General features: G+C 40.3%; 1 protein-coding gene across 1 annotated transcript; it reads right to left on the minus strand.

The window, feature by feature from the left end:
* Nucleotides 1-1,488: 1,488 nt before the first annotated feature.
* On the minus strand, nt 1,489-22,026 carry pak1 (p21 protein (Cdc42/Rac)-activated kinase 1; the record flags this gene model as incomplete). The annotated part of the gene is made up of 14 exons (XM_079165834.1): nt 1,489-1,575; nt 3,053-3,190; nt 4,498-4,694; nt 5,280-5,379; nt 5,635-5,752; nt 6,449-6,561; nt 7,574-7,622; nt 9,114-9,177; nt 11,682-11,925; nt 17,399-17,512; nt 19,228-19,265; nt 19,361-19,508; nt 20,505-20,599; nt 21,834-22,026. The coding sequence occupies 14 exons, from the start codon at nt 22,024-22,026 to the stop codon at nt 1,489-1,491; spliced, it is 1,698 nt and encodes a 565-aa protein (XP_079021960.1).
* Between the last annotated feature and the right edge of the window lie 1,724 nt (nt 22,027-23,750).

Below are 23,750 nucleotides of genomic sequence, written 5' to 3' on the forward strand. Positions count from 1 at the left end.
GAACAGAAATGACTATATTTAGAATGCGGAGGAGTGACGTAGAGACGCCGTAAACATCTCTGGTAACTAAAAAGTTTGTTTTTAGGTCTAAAAACAAAGTTAGATTTAAAAAAGTTTTTGCCATTACAATAAACGCATTTTAATCGTTTAAAAAAACGATTCTTACGGCTAACGGTATCTTCATTCAAAAAGCACCACTGACACATTTTTTTTGTCCAAGCAGTGCTCCTACGCAAATATTATTTTAAACGAAAGCTCATTTTTTTTACTGCCGTCATACATCCGTCATTTCAAGACAATGATGTGATAATAATGCTTCTATTTCCTGGAGAAGACTTAAACCATTTTTGCTAGCATCATGCAGTTGTAACAAGTACGGCTCTGATTAGAAAACAATTAACTTAGAACAGTGAAATAAGAATAAAAAAGGGAGGTTTGGCTGCATCAGTTTGCTTTTCTTTTTCTTTTTCTTGTCTAGTTTGAGTCAGACTATGTTATAGGAGTGTAATGCTACATCTAATTTTCATTCAGCAACTGTGAATTATTTACAAAACCTAATAAAGGTACGAGAAAATGTTTCTTCCGAGCAGGAAGAAAGCATCGAGTCAAAATGGCTTCATTTTTGAAGAGGGAAACCTCCAAAGCGTCCAAACTCGGTCCGTCGATGGCTCGGGGCCAGCCATGCCTGTACTTTATTATAATTCATATTAATATTCTCTAACTCACACCGCAGACACCACAAAGTACCGAACCTCACCTGCTCCATGTCAAAAACTATAGAAGATAACGTTACCATGAACTTAATCAGGTTGACAAAACACACGCACGCACACACACACACACACACACACACACACACACACACACACACACACACACAAATATTGATCTAAAAAAAGAAAAAAAGAGAATAATTGATAAAATGAAAATCAACAAATAAGTTCAACTGAAACCCATCGACGCATGACAGGAAGCTAGGACCTTAGCTAACACACACACACACAGTCTGCAGCAGAGGGTGCTGGTTGGCTGTCGTGGTCCTTTTTTCAAACGCGGTAACAAAAAAACAGACAAACATATTTGAAAAAACAAAAAAAACTCCCATGAGTCTTTGGGCTCTTTTGAAGCACTCTCTCTCTCCTCTTGGGTTGTTCATACCGGCTGAGGGGGTGATGATGTAAGCGATGACATCACTTGATCACAGATGATATCTCGTCTTCCTCGTCCAGCGCAGTGTCGGACAAAGCGTTACAGGAAGAAACTACCCATCATCCTCCCTGTGAGGGTGATTAGGGGAGGTCACGCTTGGGGTCAAAGGTCACGGGGTGAAGAAGCAGTCGGTGCAGGTTGTAAGAGACAAAAAGAAAAAAAAGAAGGGAGAGAAGGACTGTAGGCTTTCGCCATTGCTGCTCTCCTGTCTACAAAAAAAAGAGGAGAAGAAGAAAGAGAGAGGAAGGAGGGATGGCAGACAGAGGAGTGCAAGGCTCGCTAGCGGTTGTTCTTGGCCGCCTCCTTAGCAGCCACGATGAGAGGAGTCAGACTGGAGAGGGGCTTCGCCATCTTCAGAAACTGGTGCTGAGAGGATGAGAAGGTGAGAGAGAGGAAGAGGAGGGAGGGGGAGAGGAGAGAGGAGGAAGCATAGGAGAGGAGGGGAGATGGAAGGAAAGGACGAGTGGGAGAGGGAGGGAGGGAGGGAGGGAGGTGGAGAGAAGAGAGAGATATTTCAGTTCACTGCCTAAAGTTGATTTCATCATTGATGGAAAATATGATGTAATCAAAAAAAGAAAAAAATGTCTGCCCTCATGTTAATAGTGGTTCAATCGTGAACACACGCGGTCTACTTTTCTTCGTGAGTGTGTAAATACATATCTATTATTATTAATATTAATATTGCTGCCTTAATATTCCGTTTTTTAATGAACTTGTGTTGGACTTTAATGCCAACTATAAGGCTTGGTTTTATGAGGCAGTAATGTACTTTCATATATTTTGGTTGAAACATAAATAAATATATATATATATAAATATTTTAAATATAAGTTTTAACAGAAATCCTTGAGGTGTGTGGGTCAGCATTTACTGTATCAGACTGTATCAGTCTGAGGAACGGTAATACGATTATAGTATTTGAACATTTTAGTCTCTTTAATCCGTCTCTTGTGAGTCCCTCAACTTAAGAAAGCGGAGCACTAACTTGCTAAAAATACATTGCCTATGAGAGCTCACAGGTTTGCTGTTGCACTGTGTTAGTGTGGTCAGGTGATGGGACGTTCAGGTCTTCATCACTGATCCATTTAGAAATGGAGGAGAGCTAGTTAACGTTAGCCATTAGCTCAGTCGAACTTCAAATTATGAAGTTATCATGATGTGTTCAACTGTAATCTTGTAAAATGTTGTTTTTGGTGAGAAATTTGAATAAATCCAGTCGTTTGAAGGAGATGTTTTTCCCAGCAACATAAAATAGATATCAGAGAGGTAATTATGACCCGTTTAACTTTATGTTTATAACGCACCGGTAGCGGTACTCGGTATCGGCAGATATGGGAGTCGAAATAATCAGCAGCAGGAAAAAGGGTTATCAGAAGATCACTACACAGAGCCCTGAATACAAACTGGTCATAATCACAGTGCGTGCACACGCATTTAATGCCCACACACACGCAATTGAATCAACCTTTATCAACGATTACCTTGGAGAACAAGGACTCGCTCATACAAAGGAGGCTTTGAATTGGATTACTTCTATAACTGACCTCCTTCTGAAAACAGTATAAAGTCTCAGTTTCACCTCTCAGCTCTGAGTTATAGTACAGTTACACAACTCAGTTACACCTCCACGTCTCTACAACTCCACAGCTGGCTGTCTGTCTGTCAAAGAAACCTCAAAGAAACTGGATTCAATATGTATTTGTCAAACCACCTAAAGGCCACTCGGGACAGACTAAGTGCTCGTTGTCAGTTTGACTCTCTTCCAATCTTATTATTTATTATATGCAGACTACGGAGATGAGAGTACTCTACGCACACGCGCACACACACACAGCTGCTGTACCTGCAGCAGCTCTTTCGCCGACCCTCTCTTCTCCACGTCCATCTCCAGACATCGGTTCAGGAAGTCCCTGAACGTTGTCGACAGCTTCTCTGGGTTCTGCAGCTCCGGCGTCCCGTTGGTCGCAATGAGATACAGCGCCTGGGCCACACAGACAACATGTAAGCAACAAGGTAGTCCTCATCCCATGACGCAAACACATGCTTACAACAACAAGGTGTGTAGAGAATCCTTTTACTTCGGTGCCCTCCAGTGTTGGTTTTATACTGTGGATATCTACAGAGAACTCTGTTATGACAGCCTGATTAGAAAACTCACTTTGTTATGTTATAGTTCTTCTACCTGTGATTTAGTTTGTGGATGACCAAGAGTCCTGTTTTCTGGTTTTGTTTAGGTTAGTTACATCTTTGTATGAATATTGCCATGTTTTGTTAAGCACTAAAAAAGAGCTTTATAAATGCAGTCTATTTACCAATCCTTAGTCTAAGTTTGGCCTCCAACTCACTAATTCTGATTTGTAATTTGCTCGTGTATTTTTTATGCATACAGCTCAATATCACATATTTTTTAGTGTCTCATAGGCACTGTTAGTATTACTTCTCATACCCTTTATATTTTTACTCTTGTTTTTAATCTTTAATGTTCTATTTTAGTTGAATTCTTTACTATATTTACTTCACTCTTATTGATACTTTATTTTGAACTTGTGTCAGTATTACTTGCTATAGACTTATACTTGTTGTTACACTATTGTTCAGATACGTTTATATTTTTATTCGATCGTTTTTTGTTCATTTTCTTCAGCTGTTGTCTTTGATCAAGACACAGGAATTTCCTTCGGGATTGATCAAGTTCTATCTTATCTTATCTTATAGAAAGACTCCCTAAACAATAAAACTGGAAGAAACCTCAGAAAGAACAACTGAGGGGACATTCAATAGATGTCATGTGTACATATTAAACAACATAATGAAACTACAGCATAGACAATCAGGATGAGGAATAATAGAAACCTGTGTGACACATGGACTACTTCCAGTAAGGCGGCATGTAAATCCCACGTTTGAGTCAGTAACTCGCTCTCTGAGCTCCTCATTAAGACATCGTGTTACAGCGGTAATTCATGGCTGCCTGACAAATGATCTTGATCCCTGGTCTGTTTCTATGGTAACGACACCTTTGACTCGCCATCAGACTTCACACGAGTCGACTCAAAGCTCCTGCAGGTTAAACTAAATAACTTCAAAAAGACACAAACTGACTTCAAGAAACGTTAAAAGCTACAAACAACCCCATAATGCGCCACTCTCTCCATTCAAAAACAATATCGGCATATAAGACTATATAAGTCCTATATAATATTCTTAATTGTAATTTCCAGAAAAAAAACAACTGTTTTCATAAGAATCGGACAAAATGAGAAGCTTTCATAGCGAACACAATCTCACCCTCAGCGGGTTCTCATTCAGGTACGGAGGCTCCCCCTCCACCATCTCTATGGCCATGATGCCCAGGGACCAGATGTCCACTTTGGGGCCGTAGGCTTTGCGGGTCACGACCTCTGGGGCCATCCAGTACGGGGTCCCCACCATGGTGCTGCGTTTGCTCTGCTCCGGAGTGATCTGGGCGCAGAAGCCGAAGTCGGCTGTGAGGAGGACAGAGGACGACATGAGTTCAGATTATTCATGTTACAGTCCCCTTCATTTAACATCAATCTGTAAAAATCCTGTGATGTTTTTGGCACATTGAGGACCAAACAGTTGAAAAATGATTAGAGTTATTGCATGAGATTTACACACAACCAATAATGAAAATGCATGGAGGGTAAAAACCGGCCCGTGGGCAAAAAATGTCCCTCCGACAGACAGATTTGACCCCCTGAAAAAGAGTTAAAGATTTCCCTTTAACCATAATGATGTTACATGAACATAAAGGCTCATGTTGACTGTGTAATATCTGAAAATATCTTTACCATCTACTTATAATCAATGAGTCTAACAGACATACAGAGCTGATAGCTGATCATTGTTCCCACTGTGTCCACAGTAATCACACAGACTGAACTTCAATACTGGTCCCAGTAGAATCAGAGCTCCCCCTGTTGGTCAATACCAGCAACTACAACAACAATCCTCCCTGAGTACAAGGAGGTATAAGCAGTCTAATGACAGTAATAATTGACAATAATTATGATATAATAAATATGACATGATGTCCTCTGTGGACTGACTGAGTTTGACGGAGCCGTCCATGCCCAGCAGGATGTTGTCGCTCTTAATGTCTCGATGGATGACCTGGTTTGAGTGGAGGAACTCCAACGCCTGGAGACACTGGAGAAAGACAGACAGACAGACAGTTAGAGGGACAGACAGAGACAGAGAGAGAGACATACATAAAGAAGGACAGACAGACAGACAGAGAGAGACAGAGACCGACAGAAAGAAGGACAGACAAACAGACAGACAGAGAGAGACAGACAGAGAGAAACAGAAAGAGAAAGAGGGACGGAGAGAGACAGACAAAGCAAGAGAAAGACAGACAGAGATGATGTCAAAGTGGCCTGTCTCCTGTCTCCTGTCTCCTACCTCTCTGCACACAGCAGCTATCTGGGCTTCATCCATGCAGGTCTCCGTGACGACGTCAGTCAACGAACCTCCGGCCAGGTACTCCATCACCACCCACAGCTCGTCACCCACCAGGTAACTATGGAAACCATCAATACACAGGTATTTATATTCACCATAAGACATGAAAACCAAACATTTCGTAGGGGGGGGACCCGCTATATATTAAACTTAAAAATGAAATATTCACACACAAGAAACCATGTTTCAAGGGAGGCAAATTTAGGTGCAAGCGGTCAGAGACATACATAATTTGGCTTCAAATTCTTCAAATCTTGAGAGAATTTTGTAAATTTCTCCTTGTATCTTGTATGTAATTATCCATTTCAACCCAGAAGATTTTCATTTCGATATATGTCTGTTAGGTCAGATGAGGTAACACGGCCAATTGGGTGTCCATGGTGACATTCCTGGGGAAAAAAACACAAGCGGCTACACGGTTTGTATCCCTGGGGAGTCACGCCAAATCAGGCGTCGTTGCGGCGGGTCCTTCGCGTGATCGTCTGTGCGTCAGATTCGAAGGATTCAAAAAAATAACATTTACTCTCAATAACTAACTGAGATGCGAGGCCTGCAGATTGTGTTTTTCCAGCTGGTTTCACACATTTACTGCAGTCAGCAGATTTTCGTTGTCAGAAGAACCACATTAACAGAAGGATCTCAGCTGAGTGTGAACCTGCCAAAACTAAAAATAATCCTCCAACTTTTAAAGCCGCAGCCTCCAGAAATCTCATCTGTGTGTGTGCGTGTGCGTGCGTGTGTGTGTGTCTCTAACCTGTCCAGGTAGTTGACTATGTTCGGGTTCTTATTTTCCCTCATCACCAGAATCTCATTGATGATTAGCTCCTTCTTGGGCTGCTGCTGCAGGTTCATCTGTTTGATGGCAACCTGAGAAAAAAAAAAAAACTTTTCTCATATTCATGCATATAAATCACACGGATGTGAGATGAAACTGGAGAAATAGCAGGACTAGAAATTCTCTTTAATTGAAAGAGAAAGAGAATGTGAGAGGGAGAGGAAGAAAATGGACAGACAGAAAGCCAGAGGGAAATCTCTCAATCCGACGGCAGTAAAAGGTTGGACATTAAAAAAAAAGTGAGCACACAGACTAATCCTCAGAGTGAAACTGAGGAGGATTATCCCGACAGACAAGCTGAGCTCCTTTAAAAAATGAACCTGTGCTGAAGACTTTAATCCAGTCACTGTCCTCACTGAACACACTCCATCAGGACGGACTGCTCTCGTCTCTTAAGTCTCCTTGCTTCATTTTACCTGATGAACATCATTTAAACTTCCCGTTAATACTTAAAACCTCTATTGTCTTCTAAAAAAAAGGCCATTCAGTCTGAACTTTATTTCTCCGTAAATTTGCATTCAAATCTTTTAGTCTTTCAGCATCATGGTTCAACTTCATTTGACTTTAGACTTTCTATAGACTCCTCCAGGTAGTGAACTTCATTTCCCCTCTACTTCTTTGATTAAGTCAATCCTCTTTACCCCTTTACCCTGTTGTCTCTGTGTGGGACCTTTAATGTGCTTTCCAAGTCAAATTAAATTTGAGACATTGGTGCTTTCCTGTTCTGGTAAATTCCTCATGAATGTTGCAAAGGGTTGAATGCACAAACTCTGAATTTGAGTCTTTACAAAAACTAAATCTTTCTGTGGGTTTTTCTTTTTTTGTGCCATTTTAGCGGCATAGCTCTGCAGACAATCATGGGATGGCCTGCCATAAAATGACAGGACACGATCCTCCAGTTTTACCAACACGTCATTTTTAGAACTGTTAGCATTCTCTCTGTGCCCAATGACTGAGGCTGGCTATAAGCTGAAGGAGTGGAGAGAACAGAGGGGCGTAAGAAGGAGACAACAAATATCAAGGAGGACGCTCAATGTAACCCACCTCCTGTCCTGTAGCGATGTCTATAGCTGTGTACACCGTCCCAGACGCCCTGAAGACACACAGCAGAGAGCTCCACATTAACATTATGTCATCATGTCTCTGTTGGATGAAAGCTTTTTTATTTGTATTTATTTAAGGTCACTTAAAGGTAACATCATGAATATGTGCAAGTTTCACACTCCACACACCAGCAGCATTCAAACAACCAGGAGACGCTCCACATCGTCTTGAGTCAGAATGCAATCTCAAAGCTGATCTCGGGCCATATTAGTTCAACTATATTAGTTCAACTATATTAGTTCAACTATATTAGACCATATTAGTTAAAGTTACTGCAAGGCACTTTCATTCTGTGTTGATTCTGTGGACAAAGTGGTTTCTAGCACCAGACTCCCTTTAGAAAACCTCTAATTTTACTGCAGCAGAGGTCTGACAGTCTGACCCGCTCAGTCCTGGTTCTGGTTCTGCCGTGTCTCTTTTCCCTCCAGCGGGCCCTGCAGTACGGCCTGGTCCACAGGCAGCGTGGTGTCGGTGTTGGCTCCCAGCGGGGACCGGCAAAGCAGGGAGGTGAAGCTCTGCTCCTGGCTGGAGCAATGAGCTCTCCTCCTCCTGCCGGAGCTGGGTCTGTCTACGGTGGGCTAGTCTCTGCTGGACGTGTGATTTTGCACAGAATCCGACCCGGTGCACCGATCACAAGCATTAAGAATAACTATATAGAAACAGCCAATCTTCTCGCTGATGGTCTCGAGTGCTTATGAAGTTCACACAGAGGAATAACCCGATAAAACTTCCCTCACAGTAACTTTAAATTGAATACTCCACAAAATAGCCTGTGTCGGCATTCAACCAGTTACAAGTTACCCTTTGGGGCTTTTATATTTAGCAGAGGACTAATCTTTGTCATATTAATAACAAATCACCAAAGTCTAATATTACTTTCTGTTCTTAATCTGAATCTGTGCCATCTGACAATTTCAATCAAATTAAATGATGGTTATGGAGCTTTGATTCATTGTTTGCTACTGGATGTTTAACGCACTGTTTCTATAGGAAAATAAGTATGTAGTGTGATTTGGGCCGTTGTTACAGACATTAACAGAATAACTCATACTATGTTGTCAGATGTACCTCTGGGTTTAGCAGAATTGTAGAATATGAAAGGATGTAGGATGAAACGAACACTGTGTTGCCATTTTCACACATGCAGTTTCACTTTACTTTTCTCTTTTTTTTGTCAGGGACACACCTGAAATCTTTCTGTGCAATGATTATTCTAATCTGATGCTAAATGTACATAATGCTCGTTAGGTGCCGTGATGCTCCTGTACGGGACAGGATGAAAGGCCATGGATGTGTGAAGAGAAAGGCAGTGAGAGCGAGAGGACGGTAGATCCAGATGGGGGGGTTGGATTTGTTTGGGTGTTGGGTTCAAATATCGACAATCTTTCTCCAGGAATTGTTGACCCTGGCTTGAAGTGATCAGACCAATCGCAGCAGACTTGACGTGTCGACTCAGTCACAGTAGATTGGTGACACTTACCCCTGTCCGATCTTCTCAAAGCGCGTATATTTCTTCTTGGGGTCTCCCACACTCACGATCGTCCCTGAGTCAAAGAACGACAGAGAAAGAAAAGCTCACATGAGTGACCAAAACAAATGTATTCAGAGAAAGATAAATTGGGCCCTTTAATCCACAGCTGAATAGTATTTATATCTTCTTTTTACTGTTCCACTGAATCTGAATGGATAGAAGAGTCAGGGGTCTTTCTATCCATTCACATTCTACTCTATGTTCATCACACTCAGGTCAATGCAGCATGCTGACTGGGAGAAAGACCAGAGAGAAAAAAAAGAAAGAAAGAAATGATAGAACGAAAGTAAGAAATGACAAACGAACAAAAAACAAAAAAATATAGAAAGTAATGTTTATAAAAGACAGAAAGACAATAGTGAAGGATGAAAGAAAGGACAGATGAAAGAAAAGACAGACAGACAGAAGGAACTGCAGCAGCTCTGTCTGCAGTTCAGTAATCAGAGTCCACAGAAGGAAAGTGATTAGAGGACAACACTTGGAGTCAGTCTGTAGCCGCAGGAGATGATGGATAGAGAGAGAGGACGACCAATCAGACGTGAGGATTGGACAGTGGGGGCGGGGACAGTGGATATCAGGTCTGTCAGTCAGAGAGACAGACACACAGACAGGCAGTATCCTGGTCTTACCAGCAGAGGGAGATCTGAGCACATCTGGACAGGCGTGGGGCATGATTTAAAAAATATACAGGCTTTTATTACAAGTACACAACACATTTCTATACAGGGAGAGGGTTTGTTTTTAAATATGAAGGGTTGTGGCATGATTTAGTCACAGTGCATTAGGCAGCTCAAAGGGTCATAGGAGGATTTATTTATCTGCTAAATTATGTTAATTACTTTCTGACTTCTGTCTCATAATTCTACTTTATTTCAAGTGAACACAACAAAAAGGTTGGAAATAATGAGTCATAATAATCATAATTAACATTACTGTAAAAAGATGTACTGTGCTATTTCTGACTTCTTATAATGAAGAATTGTGGAGAGTTTAAAATAGACTTTACTTTAAATTTGTTGGGTGGTGGCAACATTTTACAGACTTCAAATGATCTTAAATATCATTAGGAGAAAGAGTGTGAAAGGCTTTGGATGATATTGCATATTTTAGACATTATTTTAAGAACAGAGACTTTTAAAGTACACACAAGTGGCGTGAAACAAGACTTTTAACAGCTTGAGGACGTGATGTGAAAATCACAGATGTCATTAATAAAATCAAAACTTTTATATTTTGACTATTTTAATAAGTAAGATATTGCAATAAAATCATCTGAGTTTAAAATACTAAAGCTCTGTCTGTGACCTCACATCACATGATTAGAAATAGATGTCATTCTATTATCATAAGACATGTTGGAAGAGTACAAAGCACAAACTTAATTCAGTTATTGAGTGTCTGTGTTTCCCGTCTGCTTCCTGCAGTTTATTCTGGACCATGTCAGTCCTCTTTATTTTACTTTAATTTGACTTGAAATAAGGAGTGTTACCCAGATGATCTCCAAGCTTTAAGTCAGGGTGAAAAGAATGACTTCCAGAGACAAAAGCTCTGTGCGTGAACGTCACGTTGACTGCTACAGTAACAGGAGGAGGGCTTCAAGAAGAAAGGCTCGGTGCTACGAACCATTGAGGGCAAAGGAAATACTTTAAAAGGTCGGACAGAAGACTGGACTTTAACGCTTCAATAGAGAAAACTTTCAACAGGATCTGAGACGCCGCAGGCGGGTTATATTTATAGAAGGGATAACATTATGTAACAGCTCTCACTTCCCACACTACAGACCTGTGTGTGCTGCAGAACCAGGATGTTAATCATGATGTGGAAGCCTAAAGGAACAAAGTCGTTCTACATGGAATAGGCCCTGTATTATGTAGTCAATTAGAAAAATACCAGATTGAAATATTTGCACCACATATACAGTATGTACTATTAATAGTACAAGTATATACAAGTTCTACTTATTAAAAACACAATACAATACTTGCTGCGTCTTGAGCCTAAAATAAATTCACAGCCTCCTCTGTGGGAGAAAACCAGTGTGTGTGTGTGTGTGTGTGTGTGTGTGTGTGTAAAGAGAAAGTGATGAAACAGCGAGTCAAAAATAAAAACTGTGTAAACGAGGCTAAAATTAGCTCTCGGAGACTCGCTGAACTGTAGCAGAGGAACTGCATCACGCTTTTTTTAAACGGACTTTAAAACGGACTTTATGGAGCTGGCTTTGTGCTGTAACGCTTGTAGCATTAAAAAGGTGCGTGATACGGGATTGGGAGCATTTCCATCGCCCCTTAACGTGGTATCAACATGGCAACAGTGCAATGTGAAGCTCAGATAACAACATAGACTGGGGGTGTGAACATACTTTTGGCCATTTATTGTGGTTGTTTCTTTGTTCAGCCAGTGCATGCAAGTAATGTGATCTTTAAAGGGCGACAGTCATAGATAAAAGATAATGCAAAGTCTTTCTATATGAAGATAATCTGGAGTATTCTAAAGTTTGAGTGCATGAATGAGGCTTACGTAGTTTCTCCAGGATCTCCTCGTCCGACATCTTCTTCTTCCTGGTTTTGTCCAGGGGACGGGGCACTGAGGGCCCGGGGGTGGGGCTCGCACTGGGAGGGCTGCCGGGAGCTCCCTCTGAAGGGGGGGCGGGGGTGACGGCTGCGGCGGCGCCGGCGGCCGGAGGCGGGGAGATGGGTGAGGTCGCGGCATCTTTGGTGGGAGGAGGAGGAGGGAGGGGCTCGATCACCGAGCGGGTGTATATCTGAAAGAATAATCCAAACGGTGTTACACAATTCTAAATCTGAGAAAATACTTTCAATATTATCAAATAGTCCATCTTTCTGTCTTTTCCCGACTTTTGAAACAAAGAGCAAAGATGAACTATATGTGGTAGCAGGCGTGTAGAGTGAGACGTCATCGATAAATACACCAGCAGTAAACACACAGCACTGCATTGACTCAGCAGGGATTTAGCTTTGACATCATGTTACCTGATCAGTAATTATATCACAAAATAAAACGCCTCCACTGTTTGCTGGACATTGTTCCTTGGACTGTTTGTTAGTAGCTGGAGATTTATGAATCATTGAACATCAATATCCAAAGGGCCTTCTGTCCATCTCGACCTAGAGCAATTTTCATCTTCTCAAACATCAGTTTAAAACAACACTGGTATGTACATATATTCTGTTATATATTACACTGTATGTATCTACATTCTATCATACTACACTTTAGACTTTACTATATTATTATTATTATATATTATTATTATATTATACCATACTATACTGATTTATATATATTTGATATTCTATTCTCTGTTATATTGCTGTACTATACTACTACCTGAATCTATTGTTATATTACTATGTTACTACCTCTCACCTTACATTATGATGTCATATCCCATACTATATCATAATCTACCATATTATGTTGATATGTCATTCTCTATTCATATTACATCTCTATATCGATAGAGACAACACTAAGTGCTATCACTTTATCATATCATATATATTAGTCTGACTGTTAACACAGACTTGCCAAATGACAGGTGGCCATTTTGAAAACTGCTGTGTTGTAGAAATGTGGATGTGTCCTCACAACCGCAGCAGACCTCAGTAGGTTTCCATGCATTTTCTGCACAGTATAAAAAAAATCAATGAGCAGATTCCTGAGAGCTGCTCTAGTAATGTAATCCATCATAATGAACATCAGGTCCGCATTAACTTTTGTCAAAGTTGCTTTATAGTTATGAGGTACTGCTGACTTTTCAAAGTGCTCTGCACTTAAACTGCATTACCAGCTCATTGGGCTTCTCTTAGAAGAAATATAAGATAACAAATAACTGAAATGCAGCGCAGTGTTGTAAACAATGAATATATATATATATATATATATATATACACAGGACTGTCTCAGAAAATTAGAATATTGTGATAAAGTTCTTTATTTTGTGTAATGCAATTTAAAAAAACAAAAATGTCATGCATTCTGGATTCATTACAAATCAACTGAAATATTGCAAGCCTTTTATTCTTTTAATATTGCTGATTATGGCTTACAGCTTAAGAAAACTCAAATATCCTATCTCTAAATATTAGAATATCATGAAAAAGTATACTAGTAGGGTATTCAACTAATCACTTGAATCGTCTAATTAACTCGAAACACCTGCAAGGGTTTCCTGAGCCTTGAAAGCCAGAAAAAAAGCCTCCTGTGGACAGGTGTTGTAAATTAGCATTTTGCTACAAACACTTAACACAGTGCATCTGGGCTTTGAGCATAAATGTATGTTACAATTCTAATGCTACTGTGATGTCCATATCAAATAAAGAGAAATTGAAAAAAAAAAAAAAAAATTGAAAAACACTCAGCTTGGTTCAGTAAACTAAATCACACGTATGGGGATTATCACAATATTCTAATTTTCTGAGACAGTCCTGTATACATACATACACACACACCATGTAAAATATATGTATTCAATTGTAGCTTAAGTAAGTGATTCATGTTTAAATGTAAATGTTGCAACTGAGCTGTGAGGCGTTTGAGTCCCGCTCCGCTTTCTGACTGTCGGAACGAAAAAAGATGGGAAAAAACGACAAAGAGAACAGGGTGTTTCTGTGTGTGTGTGTGTGTGTGTGTGTGTGTGTGTGTGTGTGTGTGTGTGTGTGTGTGTGTGTGTGTGTGTGTTTTACCAGATATAGAGAAAAAAAGTTTATAATGATTTATTTTTTAAATCATTTATTTTAGTTGAAAGATTTGATGGTAGTAGAATAATCTTTTCTAACAAAAGCTCTAACCGTTTTTCAGGTGGGGATTAAAAACGACACACGTTGAATTTATGTAAAGTCGAAGTCTTCAATCCAATTAGTCCATTAACCAATTGGACAGAAAGTTATTCAGCTTACTATCTTGATAATCGCTATCTTGATAGTCATATTTTTCACTTCCAGCTTGTCAACTGCATGGATCGGCTGCTTGTTCTTTGTCTGACGATAAACTGAATGTCTGACATTTAATGGTGATGGACATGTCTTCACTCCATGTTGTAAACAAAACAATGAATTGATTATGAAAACAAAACAGCAGATAGATTAATGGTAAAAATGCTAATTAGTCGCAGACCTGAACACATTTGTTTTGATTTCAATCTTTTCACTGAAGTCTAAATTGATTTTTTCATAAGAATTGAATACTGCAATCTCAATTACACTCAGTTGCCAGTTTATTAGGTACTCAAAGCTAAAACTAATTCAGTCTAATACAACAGTCCTGCAACAAATCTTACTTTGATGACAGTTTTGTTCTTGCTTTAAAAGATTGATTTTTGAGGCTGTAGTTTGTGGTTCATTATACAGAGAGGTGTTTCTGTTATTTAGTCTACCCCCATTGATAAAGCATGTACAGTGTAGACATACTATTAAAAACAGCAGAAGGGAGGATTTTAATGACTGTTGTATTGGATCGCATTGGTTTTAGCTAAGTGTACCAAATAACATGGCCACTGAGTGTTTGTCAGTCTATGAAGAAGTGAGACATTTCACTGTGAATGGAGAGAGAGGAGGCCTCCTGTCCGATTAGTTAATCTCATAACTGTGTGTGTGTGTGTGTGTGTGTGTGTGTGTGTGTGTGTGTGTGAGAGCGAGATCCTGACTTGACCCAGGGGAGAACAGAAAGCTTCTTTGAAAATGTGTGTGTGTGTGGTCACAGTGTTGTATCAGTGTACTGTGTTTGATCCATTAACTTTTAGGCGAAAAGTGGTTTTGTGTCTGTCTTATTGAATGTTCGAGATATTTCTAATGTAAAAATAATTTCTCTACATACATGTATCTGTACCGTTGATTTAATCAATATATCCAGCAAACATATCATAGATACAAAAGGATTTTAAGTAAACATTACTCTACTGTTTGTGGAGATAAAATCATGGTGCCAGTTCTTCAGCTGAACTGAAAGAGTTTAGTATGTGCTAATTATAGAGCCAATAAAATGTTTGGAGGGATTTGACTGCAACTTCTCCTTTGTGGCATCATCACACCACTCCAGTCATTTCCTACCAGCAAATCGCTTTCTACGTCTTCAGTTGTAGTTTTCTACATCTTTAGTTGTAGTTTTCCACATCTTTAGTTGTAGCCTTCTACGTCTTTAGTTGTAGACTTCTACGTCTCTAGTTGTAGCCTTCTACGTCTCTAGTTGTAGCCTTCTACGTCTCTAGTTGTAGCCTTCTACGTCTCTAGTTGTAGCCTTCTACGTCTTTAGTTGTAGACTTCTACGTCTCTAGTTGTAGCCTTCTACGTCTTTAGTTGTAGCCTTCTACGTCTTTAGTTGTAGACTTCTACGTCTCTAGTTGTAGCCTTCTACGTCTTTAGTTGTAGCCTTCTACGACTTTAGTTGTAGACTTCTACGTCTTTAGTTGTAGCCTTCTACGTCTCTAGTTGTAGCCTTCTACGTCTTTAGTTGTAGCCTTCTACGACTTTAGTTGTAGACTTCTACGTCTCTAGTTGTAGCCTTCTACGTCTTTAGTTGTAGACTTCTACGTCTCTAGTTGTAGCCTTCTACGTCTTTAGTTGTAGCCTTCTACGACTTTAGTTGTAGACTTCTACGTCTCTAGTTGTAGCCTTCTACGTCTCTAGTTGTAGCCTTCTACGTCTCTAGTTGTAGCCTTCTACATCTTTAGTTGTAGCCTTCTACGTCTCTAGTTGTAGCCTTCTACGTCTCTAGTTGTAGCCTTCTACGTCTTTATTTGTAGCCTTCTACGTCTTTATTTGTAGCCTTCTACGTCTTTAGTTGTAGCCTTCTACGTCTTTAGTTGTAGCCTTCTACGTCTTTAGTTGTAGCCTTCTACGTCTTTATTTGTAGCCTTCTACGTCTTTAGTTGTAGCCTTCTACGTCTTTAGTTGTAGCCTTCTACGTCTTTAGTTGTAGCCTTCTACGTCTCTAGTTGTAGCCTTCTACGTCTCTAGTTGTAGCCTTCTACGTCTTTAGTTGTAGCCTTCTACGTCTTTAGTTGTAGCCTTCTACATCTTTAGTTGTAGCCTTCTGCGTCTTTAGTTGTAGCCTTCTGCGTCTTTAGTTGTAGCCTTCTACGTCTTTAGTTGTAGCCTTCTGCGTCTTTAGTTGTAGCCTTCTACGTCTTTAGTTGTAGCCTTCTACGTCTTTAGTTGTAGCCTTCTACGTCTTTATTTGTAGCCTTCTACGTCTTTAGTTGTAGCCTTCTACGTCTTTAGTTGTAGCCTTCTACGTCTCTAGTTGTAGCCTTCTGCGTCTTTAGTTGTAGCCTTCTGCGTCTTTAGTTGTAGTCTTCCGCATCTTTAGTTGTAGTCTTCCACATATTTAGTTGTAGTCTTCCACATATTTAGTTTTCTACATCTTTAGTTGTAGTTTTCTACGTCTTTAGTTGTCGCTTTCTACGTCTTTAGTTCTAGCCTTCTGCGTCTTTAGTTGTAGTCTTCCACATATTTAGTTTTCTACATCTTTAGTTGTAGTTTTCTACGTCTTTAGTTGTCGCTTTCTACGTCTTTAGTTCTAGCCTTCTGCGTCTTTAGTTGTAGTCTTCCGCATCTTTAGTTGTAGTCTTCCACATATTTAGTTGTAGTCTTCCACATATTTAGATTTTCTACATCTTTAGTTGTAGTTTTCTACGTCTTTAGTTGTCGCTTTCTACGTCTTTAGTTGTAGCCTTCTACGTCTTTAGTTGTAGTCTTCTACGTCTTTAGTTGTAGCCTTCCACATCTTTAGTTGTAGTCTTCCACATCTTTAGTTGTAGCCTTCCACATCTTTAGTTGTAGTCTTCCACATCTTTAGTTGTAGCCTTCCACATCTTTAGTTGTAGTCTTCCACATCTTTAGTTGTAGTCTTCCACATCTTTAGTTTTCTACGTCTTTAGTTGTAGTTTTCTACGTCTTGAGTTATTTTCAAGTTGTTTTCAACATTTTTAACTCATATCGACAAACAAACATCTGTAGTGTTTCCCGTTATTATTTAACTACAATTTTAACGTAATTCCCAAAGTGTGTACACTTACTTTTTCACTAACACTTCTATGACACCTATTACTATAATTCTTTTTTAACATACTTATAATCTTCTGATAGCACTGTATTATCATAGTTATATTCTTGCATAGATTAAACAATATTTTCTTGTTTGCCTTGGCCGGCCCTCTCACTACTTCACAGGTCTGTTTGAAGGTGTGGCAAGAGCGTGTGTGTGCTTGTCCTTACTGATTTGGTGTGCTCTGGTCGGGGGGCGATCACCGGCGGGGGCTCGGCCTCATCTTCGTCGTCATCCTCGGATACGGTCGCTATGGCGGGCGTCTCCGACACGGCCTTGGAGCTCTGCGTGACGTCACAGGGGGGGAGAAGGCGGAGCCTCAGTGACATCATCGTCACATGAGCAAACACCAGACCCAGCATAGCCTCCTAAATTTACCGTCTCTTCTTCTACTGCTGCTTCATCATCTCATCATGCAGAGAAGCCCTCCAGCTCTTCTTCTCTGCTCATTTTGTTGTCTGAATTGGACTTCCTGTCTTTCCTGCCTCCCTCCCTCTGTCCTTCCACCCTTTTTTCTCTCGCCCTCCTCTCGTCATCACTGTTGATGTCTGAAAGCTCTCGTCATGTCTGGCTCCTGATGCCACTAGTCACACGTCCTCCCCTCCACCATCCCTCTCTTCTTCCTCTGCTCTGTCTCTCTCTCTCTCTGACAGTCTGATGCTCGGCCGGTGGCCAAGCTGCAACGGTGAAAGGAGGAAAAGATGCTGATTCACAATGCAGAGAGAGAGAGAGGAGTGCATCTCTTGGTGTGGCATCATCATCATCACTTCCTGCTCCCTCCTTCTCTTTATTCTCACCTACATAGTTTCGTTCCAAAGGCGCCTTTCAGACATTTGCACAGTGGGGAAAAAAACTCATTTATTTCAATAAGAACCATTGAGTTTGGAGAATGTGTGTGTCGCCCAGCAATAAAAGGTAGACCTGTATTGGAAAGGCCTTGGCCAATTTCAAATGTTGTCCTTTTAAGCTAGATCATACTGCACACGCACATATTGTCTCCTTGAATATAAATATCTAAATGAAATCTGTCTGTTTCACAAATAAATTACAAATATTATCCCATTTATCTAATGTTAGATATATGAGGAAGTAGCTTATGGTTCCAGAGCAGTTTGGATTCATAGTCACATTAAAAATGTACCTAAATAATTTAATAATTTCCTGTTAATAATTCAGTTTTTGCGAAATAGACATTTAGCAATAAAATTATATAAATAAAAAATAGTAGCCTTTCACCCAACAATTTATTTAAACAAAATGATATAATTAATACAAATAATGCAGATTAACAATCACAATCAATCCTTTTAATATATATCCTCAGTGCTGTCCTTCGTGGAAATATATTGTCCAATAAAATAACTCGCACAACTTAAGATATTGGTCCAACTCAAATTAGCTGCAACTAGCAGTTGTTGTTTTGGTGTGCAGCCAATGTCAAAAAAGTTAAGTTTTAATTCAAATTTATGTAGAAATAAAAGATTTGCTGATCAAATGATAAAAATCTGCACAATCTGCATCTCAACATGATGTCTTCGCCCTCATTCACTTCTTTTTAACATTCTCTTCTAAATGTATTCTCTCCTCTCATCTCAACCCCATCAGCTACTCTCCCTCCCTCCCTCCCTTTCTCCTCCAAAACTGCTTCTCCTCTCCTCTCCGTCTTGTCAAACGCTAGATTACACCTCATCTCCTCCACTCCTTTTAATCTCCTCATCCTGTCACACCTCAGCTCTCCCTCCTCCCTCTCCTATTAATCCTTTTATTGCTCATCACCCTGACAGATTAAATAAGACTCCATCTCCCTCCAAGACAGTCTCCTCTCAAATTTACCCTCAACTTCATTCACTCTCAAACTTGGCTTCAAGGAGGAGTCGCCCCCTGCTGGCCAGTAGAAAGATAAATTCATTTGGGAGTCATCATTAGCTGGTTCCACTGACGTTGGCTGCAGCCAGTGTTAACACATATGTTGTGACTGCATTGACAGAGGAGGTCTTACCGTTGTGGTGGAGGAGCTGTAGGCATCTGCGTTTTTATCTGTAGGGAAAAACACAATGAGAAATTATGAGGGGAAAAAAAATAAGGAGGAAAGATCAAGATTCGCGCGTGTGTGTGTGTGTGTGTGTGTGTACCTGTGAAGCTCATGTACTTCTGGCTGTTGGCCGTTTCTTTCGAGTCATAGAACTTTAGAACGTCGAGGACGGCCTGAGGATTCTTCTTCTGCTCCAGTTTGGTAATGTTGGACGTCTGCAGGAGCCGGGCCCACTGCTCCGGCATGCCCTACACACACACACACACACACACACACACACACACACACAAATGTTTAGTTATTGTTTTGAATTCATGTGCTGTGTATTTTTTGTACTTATTTATGAGCCTTGTCACAAATCCCCAACGCTTTAAAATGCACAATACGTTTCAAACAATACAACAAGATACTGTTGTAAAGAGGACACACACACACACACACACACACACACACACACACACACACACACACACACACACACACACACACACACACACACACACACACACACACACACACACACACACACACACACACACACACACACAGGCTTCCTATAGTAGTTTGGAGTTAGGAGTCCTAACAAGGCAGTCTTGTCATATTGTACCTCAGTCACATAACTGGGTCACATCTCCATGTTTTCCATCTCTCTCTCTCTCTCTATATATACTTGTCTGTCTGGGTCAGTCCCTCACTCACACTCCTCCACTTCCTGCTCCATCTCTCCGTCCATCCACTCTACTCGGGTCTCATCTGTCCTTAATGTCACACCATCAGTGCTTCCATCCATCTGACGTCTCTGTACACTGCTCTGCTGTTTGGTTTATTACTCAGATCAACACAATCTAAATATTCCTTGAGTAAATATGTTTAAGTGCATGTAGATGTGTGTATGAGTGAGAACAATGTCCCACATTACAGAAAAGGAAGCACACACACACACACACACACACACACACACACACACACACTCCCAGCTAAAAGAGCTTGGTCAGGCAAATCAACTGAGTCAGCTAAACAAGGCTTCTTTGTCTAATGTGACTATTTAAAAAGGTTCATTTGCCAAATGTGTGTGTATCAAACACACACACACGCATCAATGAACATGGGTCCTTCGGTAAGCAATTAAAAAGTAAAGAGCATACACACTACAGTTGCTTTCAGTGAAATCCACTGAGTGATACACACAACGAGGACTAAACGCACAAAACACCACACACACACACAGACACACACACACTTACAGTAAACTCCCCGGTAACCGCGTCGAAGCCCACATGGATGGTATGTTCAAAATCAGACGGCAGGGAAATCTCTGGACGCTCCTTCTTCTTGTAGGCTGGAAAAAACAGGAGACGCTCATAAGTATTTTACGAACCAGATTATATCTGTTAAGTTGATATATTTTAGGATGCAGGATGGTCCAATAATTAATTTCCCTTTAGAATTAAAGGGTATGAGTGAAAAAGTACATATAAACTAAATGATTTGGATTCCTAACTTGGCACTCAGAGGCTGCAGAAGAACAGCAGTTGTACCAATTCAATAATTAAACCGACTGTAAAAGACGATCCTGAATGCAAAACATCTTTTTTAAGAGCCCTTGAAGAGAAAGTACAAGCAGACCCCGGTTCATTAAAATTCCAGGAAAGGTCTTAAATCCAGAGAGAATTAGTAAAAAGGAACTGAGAGAAGCAGAAGAGAGGAAATTAGGAAACAGAAAAGGAGCCAGAGGAAGACGAAAGAAACACAGAGAAAGGAAAAAGAAAGATGGAATCTGAGAGAAAGACGTCAATATGAGACACCGTATGTTGGAGACAGATCCCTCTGGGATGACTATGAATGACACGGGACCAGTTACCCACAAAGCACCTGTCCCTGGATGTGGAAGCGAACACTGACTTAGTCAGCAGAAATGTGTTTGTTCCTCCAGAAACGTGCCAGAGATCGAAACTGAGATAACGTTTTAATACAGAGGAGTGGCCACTTGTCGACTCGAAAAAACGTAAAAGCAGCACAAGAAGATGCATTTTATAGAAAGAATATAGCAAAAAAACCACCCCTGAAGTACAGTGGTGTAAAGGACCACTGTCGATCCGTACTGAGAATTGTTGATGGTCTACGCTGACTTCAAAGTGGTTGAAAAGATTGTTGGGACGGTGGCAAATAAAAAATAGTCTGGAGCCTTGTAGACCAGCTGTTATAATCAAACAACAAAGGGATATGTATCTGCCAATATGGATCATCAATGATGAAACATGTGTTGTAAACTTGATCAGGGATCTCTAGAAGTTATATTTGCTCCCTTTTTTTTTGTGCTGATCCGATCTGTGACTCTTATCCGTGATCCGAACCGTGAGTTTTATGATCCGTTGCACCACTACTGAAGTATAAAAAGTAAATTATACAAAATACTTAAAACAATAGTTAGTAATAAGTTTATTCGCTTTCTGGCACAGAATGAAAGGAGATGATCCGTTCGTCTACAAAGTCACACTCAAGTGCTTGACTCAAGGGCAACACGAGTGCCGGTGCAATCCCACCGTTCCCCCCACAGCGGTCTCGGTACTCACTCTTGTCGCCTCCCCCCGTCAGGATGAACCGGATCGAGCGGTCCTTCTTCTTCTTGTCCTCCGGGTTGGGTGGGAGGGGCTTGGAGCCGTGGTTGAGCGGGGTGGGGTCCTTGTTGCAGGAGCCAATCATGGTGCTGGTGTTCCTCATGGGCGGAGCTGGGGGCTTGTCCTCGACCTCCCCATTATCAGACATCTTCAGCTAGGCTGCAGCCGGCCACTCCTGCACAGAGAACAGAAAGGGAATCATCGACCAATCACAGGCGAGCATTGAGGAGATGGTGACTCTTCAAATGATTTTGTCACCGATAGAAAAAAATAATAACGCTCAATATACAATGATAGAAAACTAAATTAATTGTACTTAACAAATAACCTAAACCTAAATTATCGGCTATTGGATAACTAATTTCAGGACTACCAACAGCCGCGGCACCTTTGCTTTGTGACCCTATTTAATTTATGTACTGTGGATGTTCTGTCATTTTCATTTTCTTACACATCATGTGTGACGAATGCTTCCGTCAGAAAAAAAGAAACCAAATCGAAGCTAAAATCAATTTATTTCATTAAAAAACACCTTCTTCTACAGGTGTCATTTAAAATTTTGACCCAAATAAATTGTTTGCTTTAACACATCCTGTAAAAAAACATTCAATTCCGAGACCAACAGTCACGTGACAAAAAAATCTTGAACACAGAGCATTGAGGAGAAGAGAGGTTGTACAGCTGTAAAAAAGTTCAATATGTACAGCAGGGTGTTGGTACACTTGGAAAAGTATTTTTGTAAAATAAATGATCAAAGAAATTCAACTTGTGTTGTGTTGTTTTATTTATGGCATTGTAATTGTGTTATACTGCACAAAATACATAATGTAGTTCTCTCTTCTAGCTGTGCATAGAGGTGCAGGATTTATATATTGCAGTGAAAAATGAGGCCACAGAGTCAAATGTGACAGGAGGGGCCCGAAGCTGTTTGGGGGACAGAGGGTTAATCCATCTAATTATATTTGATCGAATCTTCATCTTCCCTTTTTTTTTTAAATATTCTATTTATAATGTTTTTTTACATTGACCTGTGTTTATTTTATACTTTAATGTCTTTTACGTCTTATGTAAAGCACTTTAAATTGTCTCGCTGTTGAAAGGTTTACTACAAATAAACTTATATTTATCATTGATAAACTGTATGTGTATATATATATACACACATATACACATATACACACACACACACACACACACACACACACACACACACACACACACACACACACACACACACACACACACACACACACACACACACACACACACACACACACACACACACACACACACACACACACACACACACACAGTATATACTTGGAAAACAAGGAGAAAATCAGAATGTCAAAGTCCAAGCCAGAGAAAGAAAGAAATACAGTTTCCATTTGCTCACTGAGTGGTCTGTTTGATCTGAAAACACTATGCTGACTATGGTGTGTGTGTGTGTGTGTGTGTGTGTGTGTCGTCTATGACTCAGACCTAAATGCTGTGAGAAGGAAAGGAGCAACTTTCTGCCTGGTCAAGAGATGACACACACACGCACAGCTGAGGGACCTTTTAATGAATGCTTTCACCACGTCATCCTCACATAAAAATACACACAATCACAGTTGCAATCTAACCTGCTCTGCTGAAAGTCCCACAAGGATCAAAGAGAGTCTATTTGGATCAGTGCAACACACACACACATACAAGTAAAGGATGTTGATGACTCATCAAAGATCTATTAATCCCCATAAAGGATGTGATTTATTGAGGCACACAAAGTGCTCACAGTCTCAGTTTTCTGCAGGTGTTCTCAGCAGCTCAGTCTCATTATAAAAACATTGAAGTCTACTTCCTGTTGTAATGCTATGTCTCCGCTTTACA

This window comes from Pholis gunnellus (genome assembly GCF_910591455.1).
Source record: "Pholis gunnellus genome assembly, chromosome: 9".
NCBI lineage: Eukaryota > Metazoa > Chordata > Actinopteri > Perciformes > Pholidae > Pholis > Pholis gunnellus.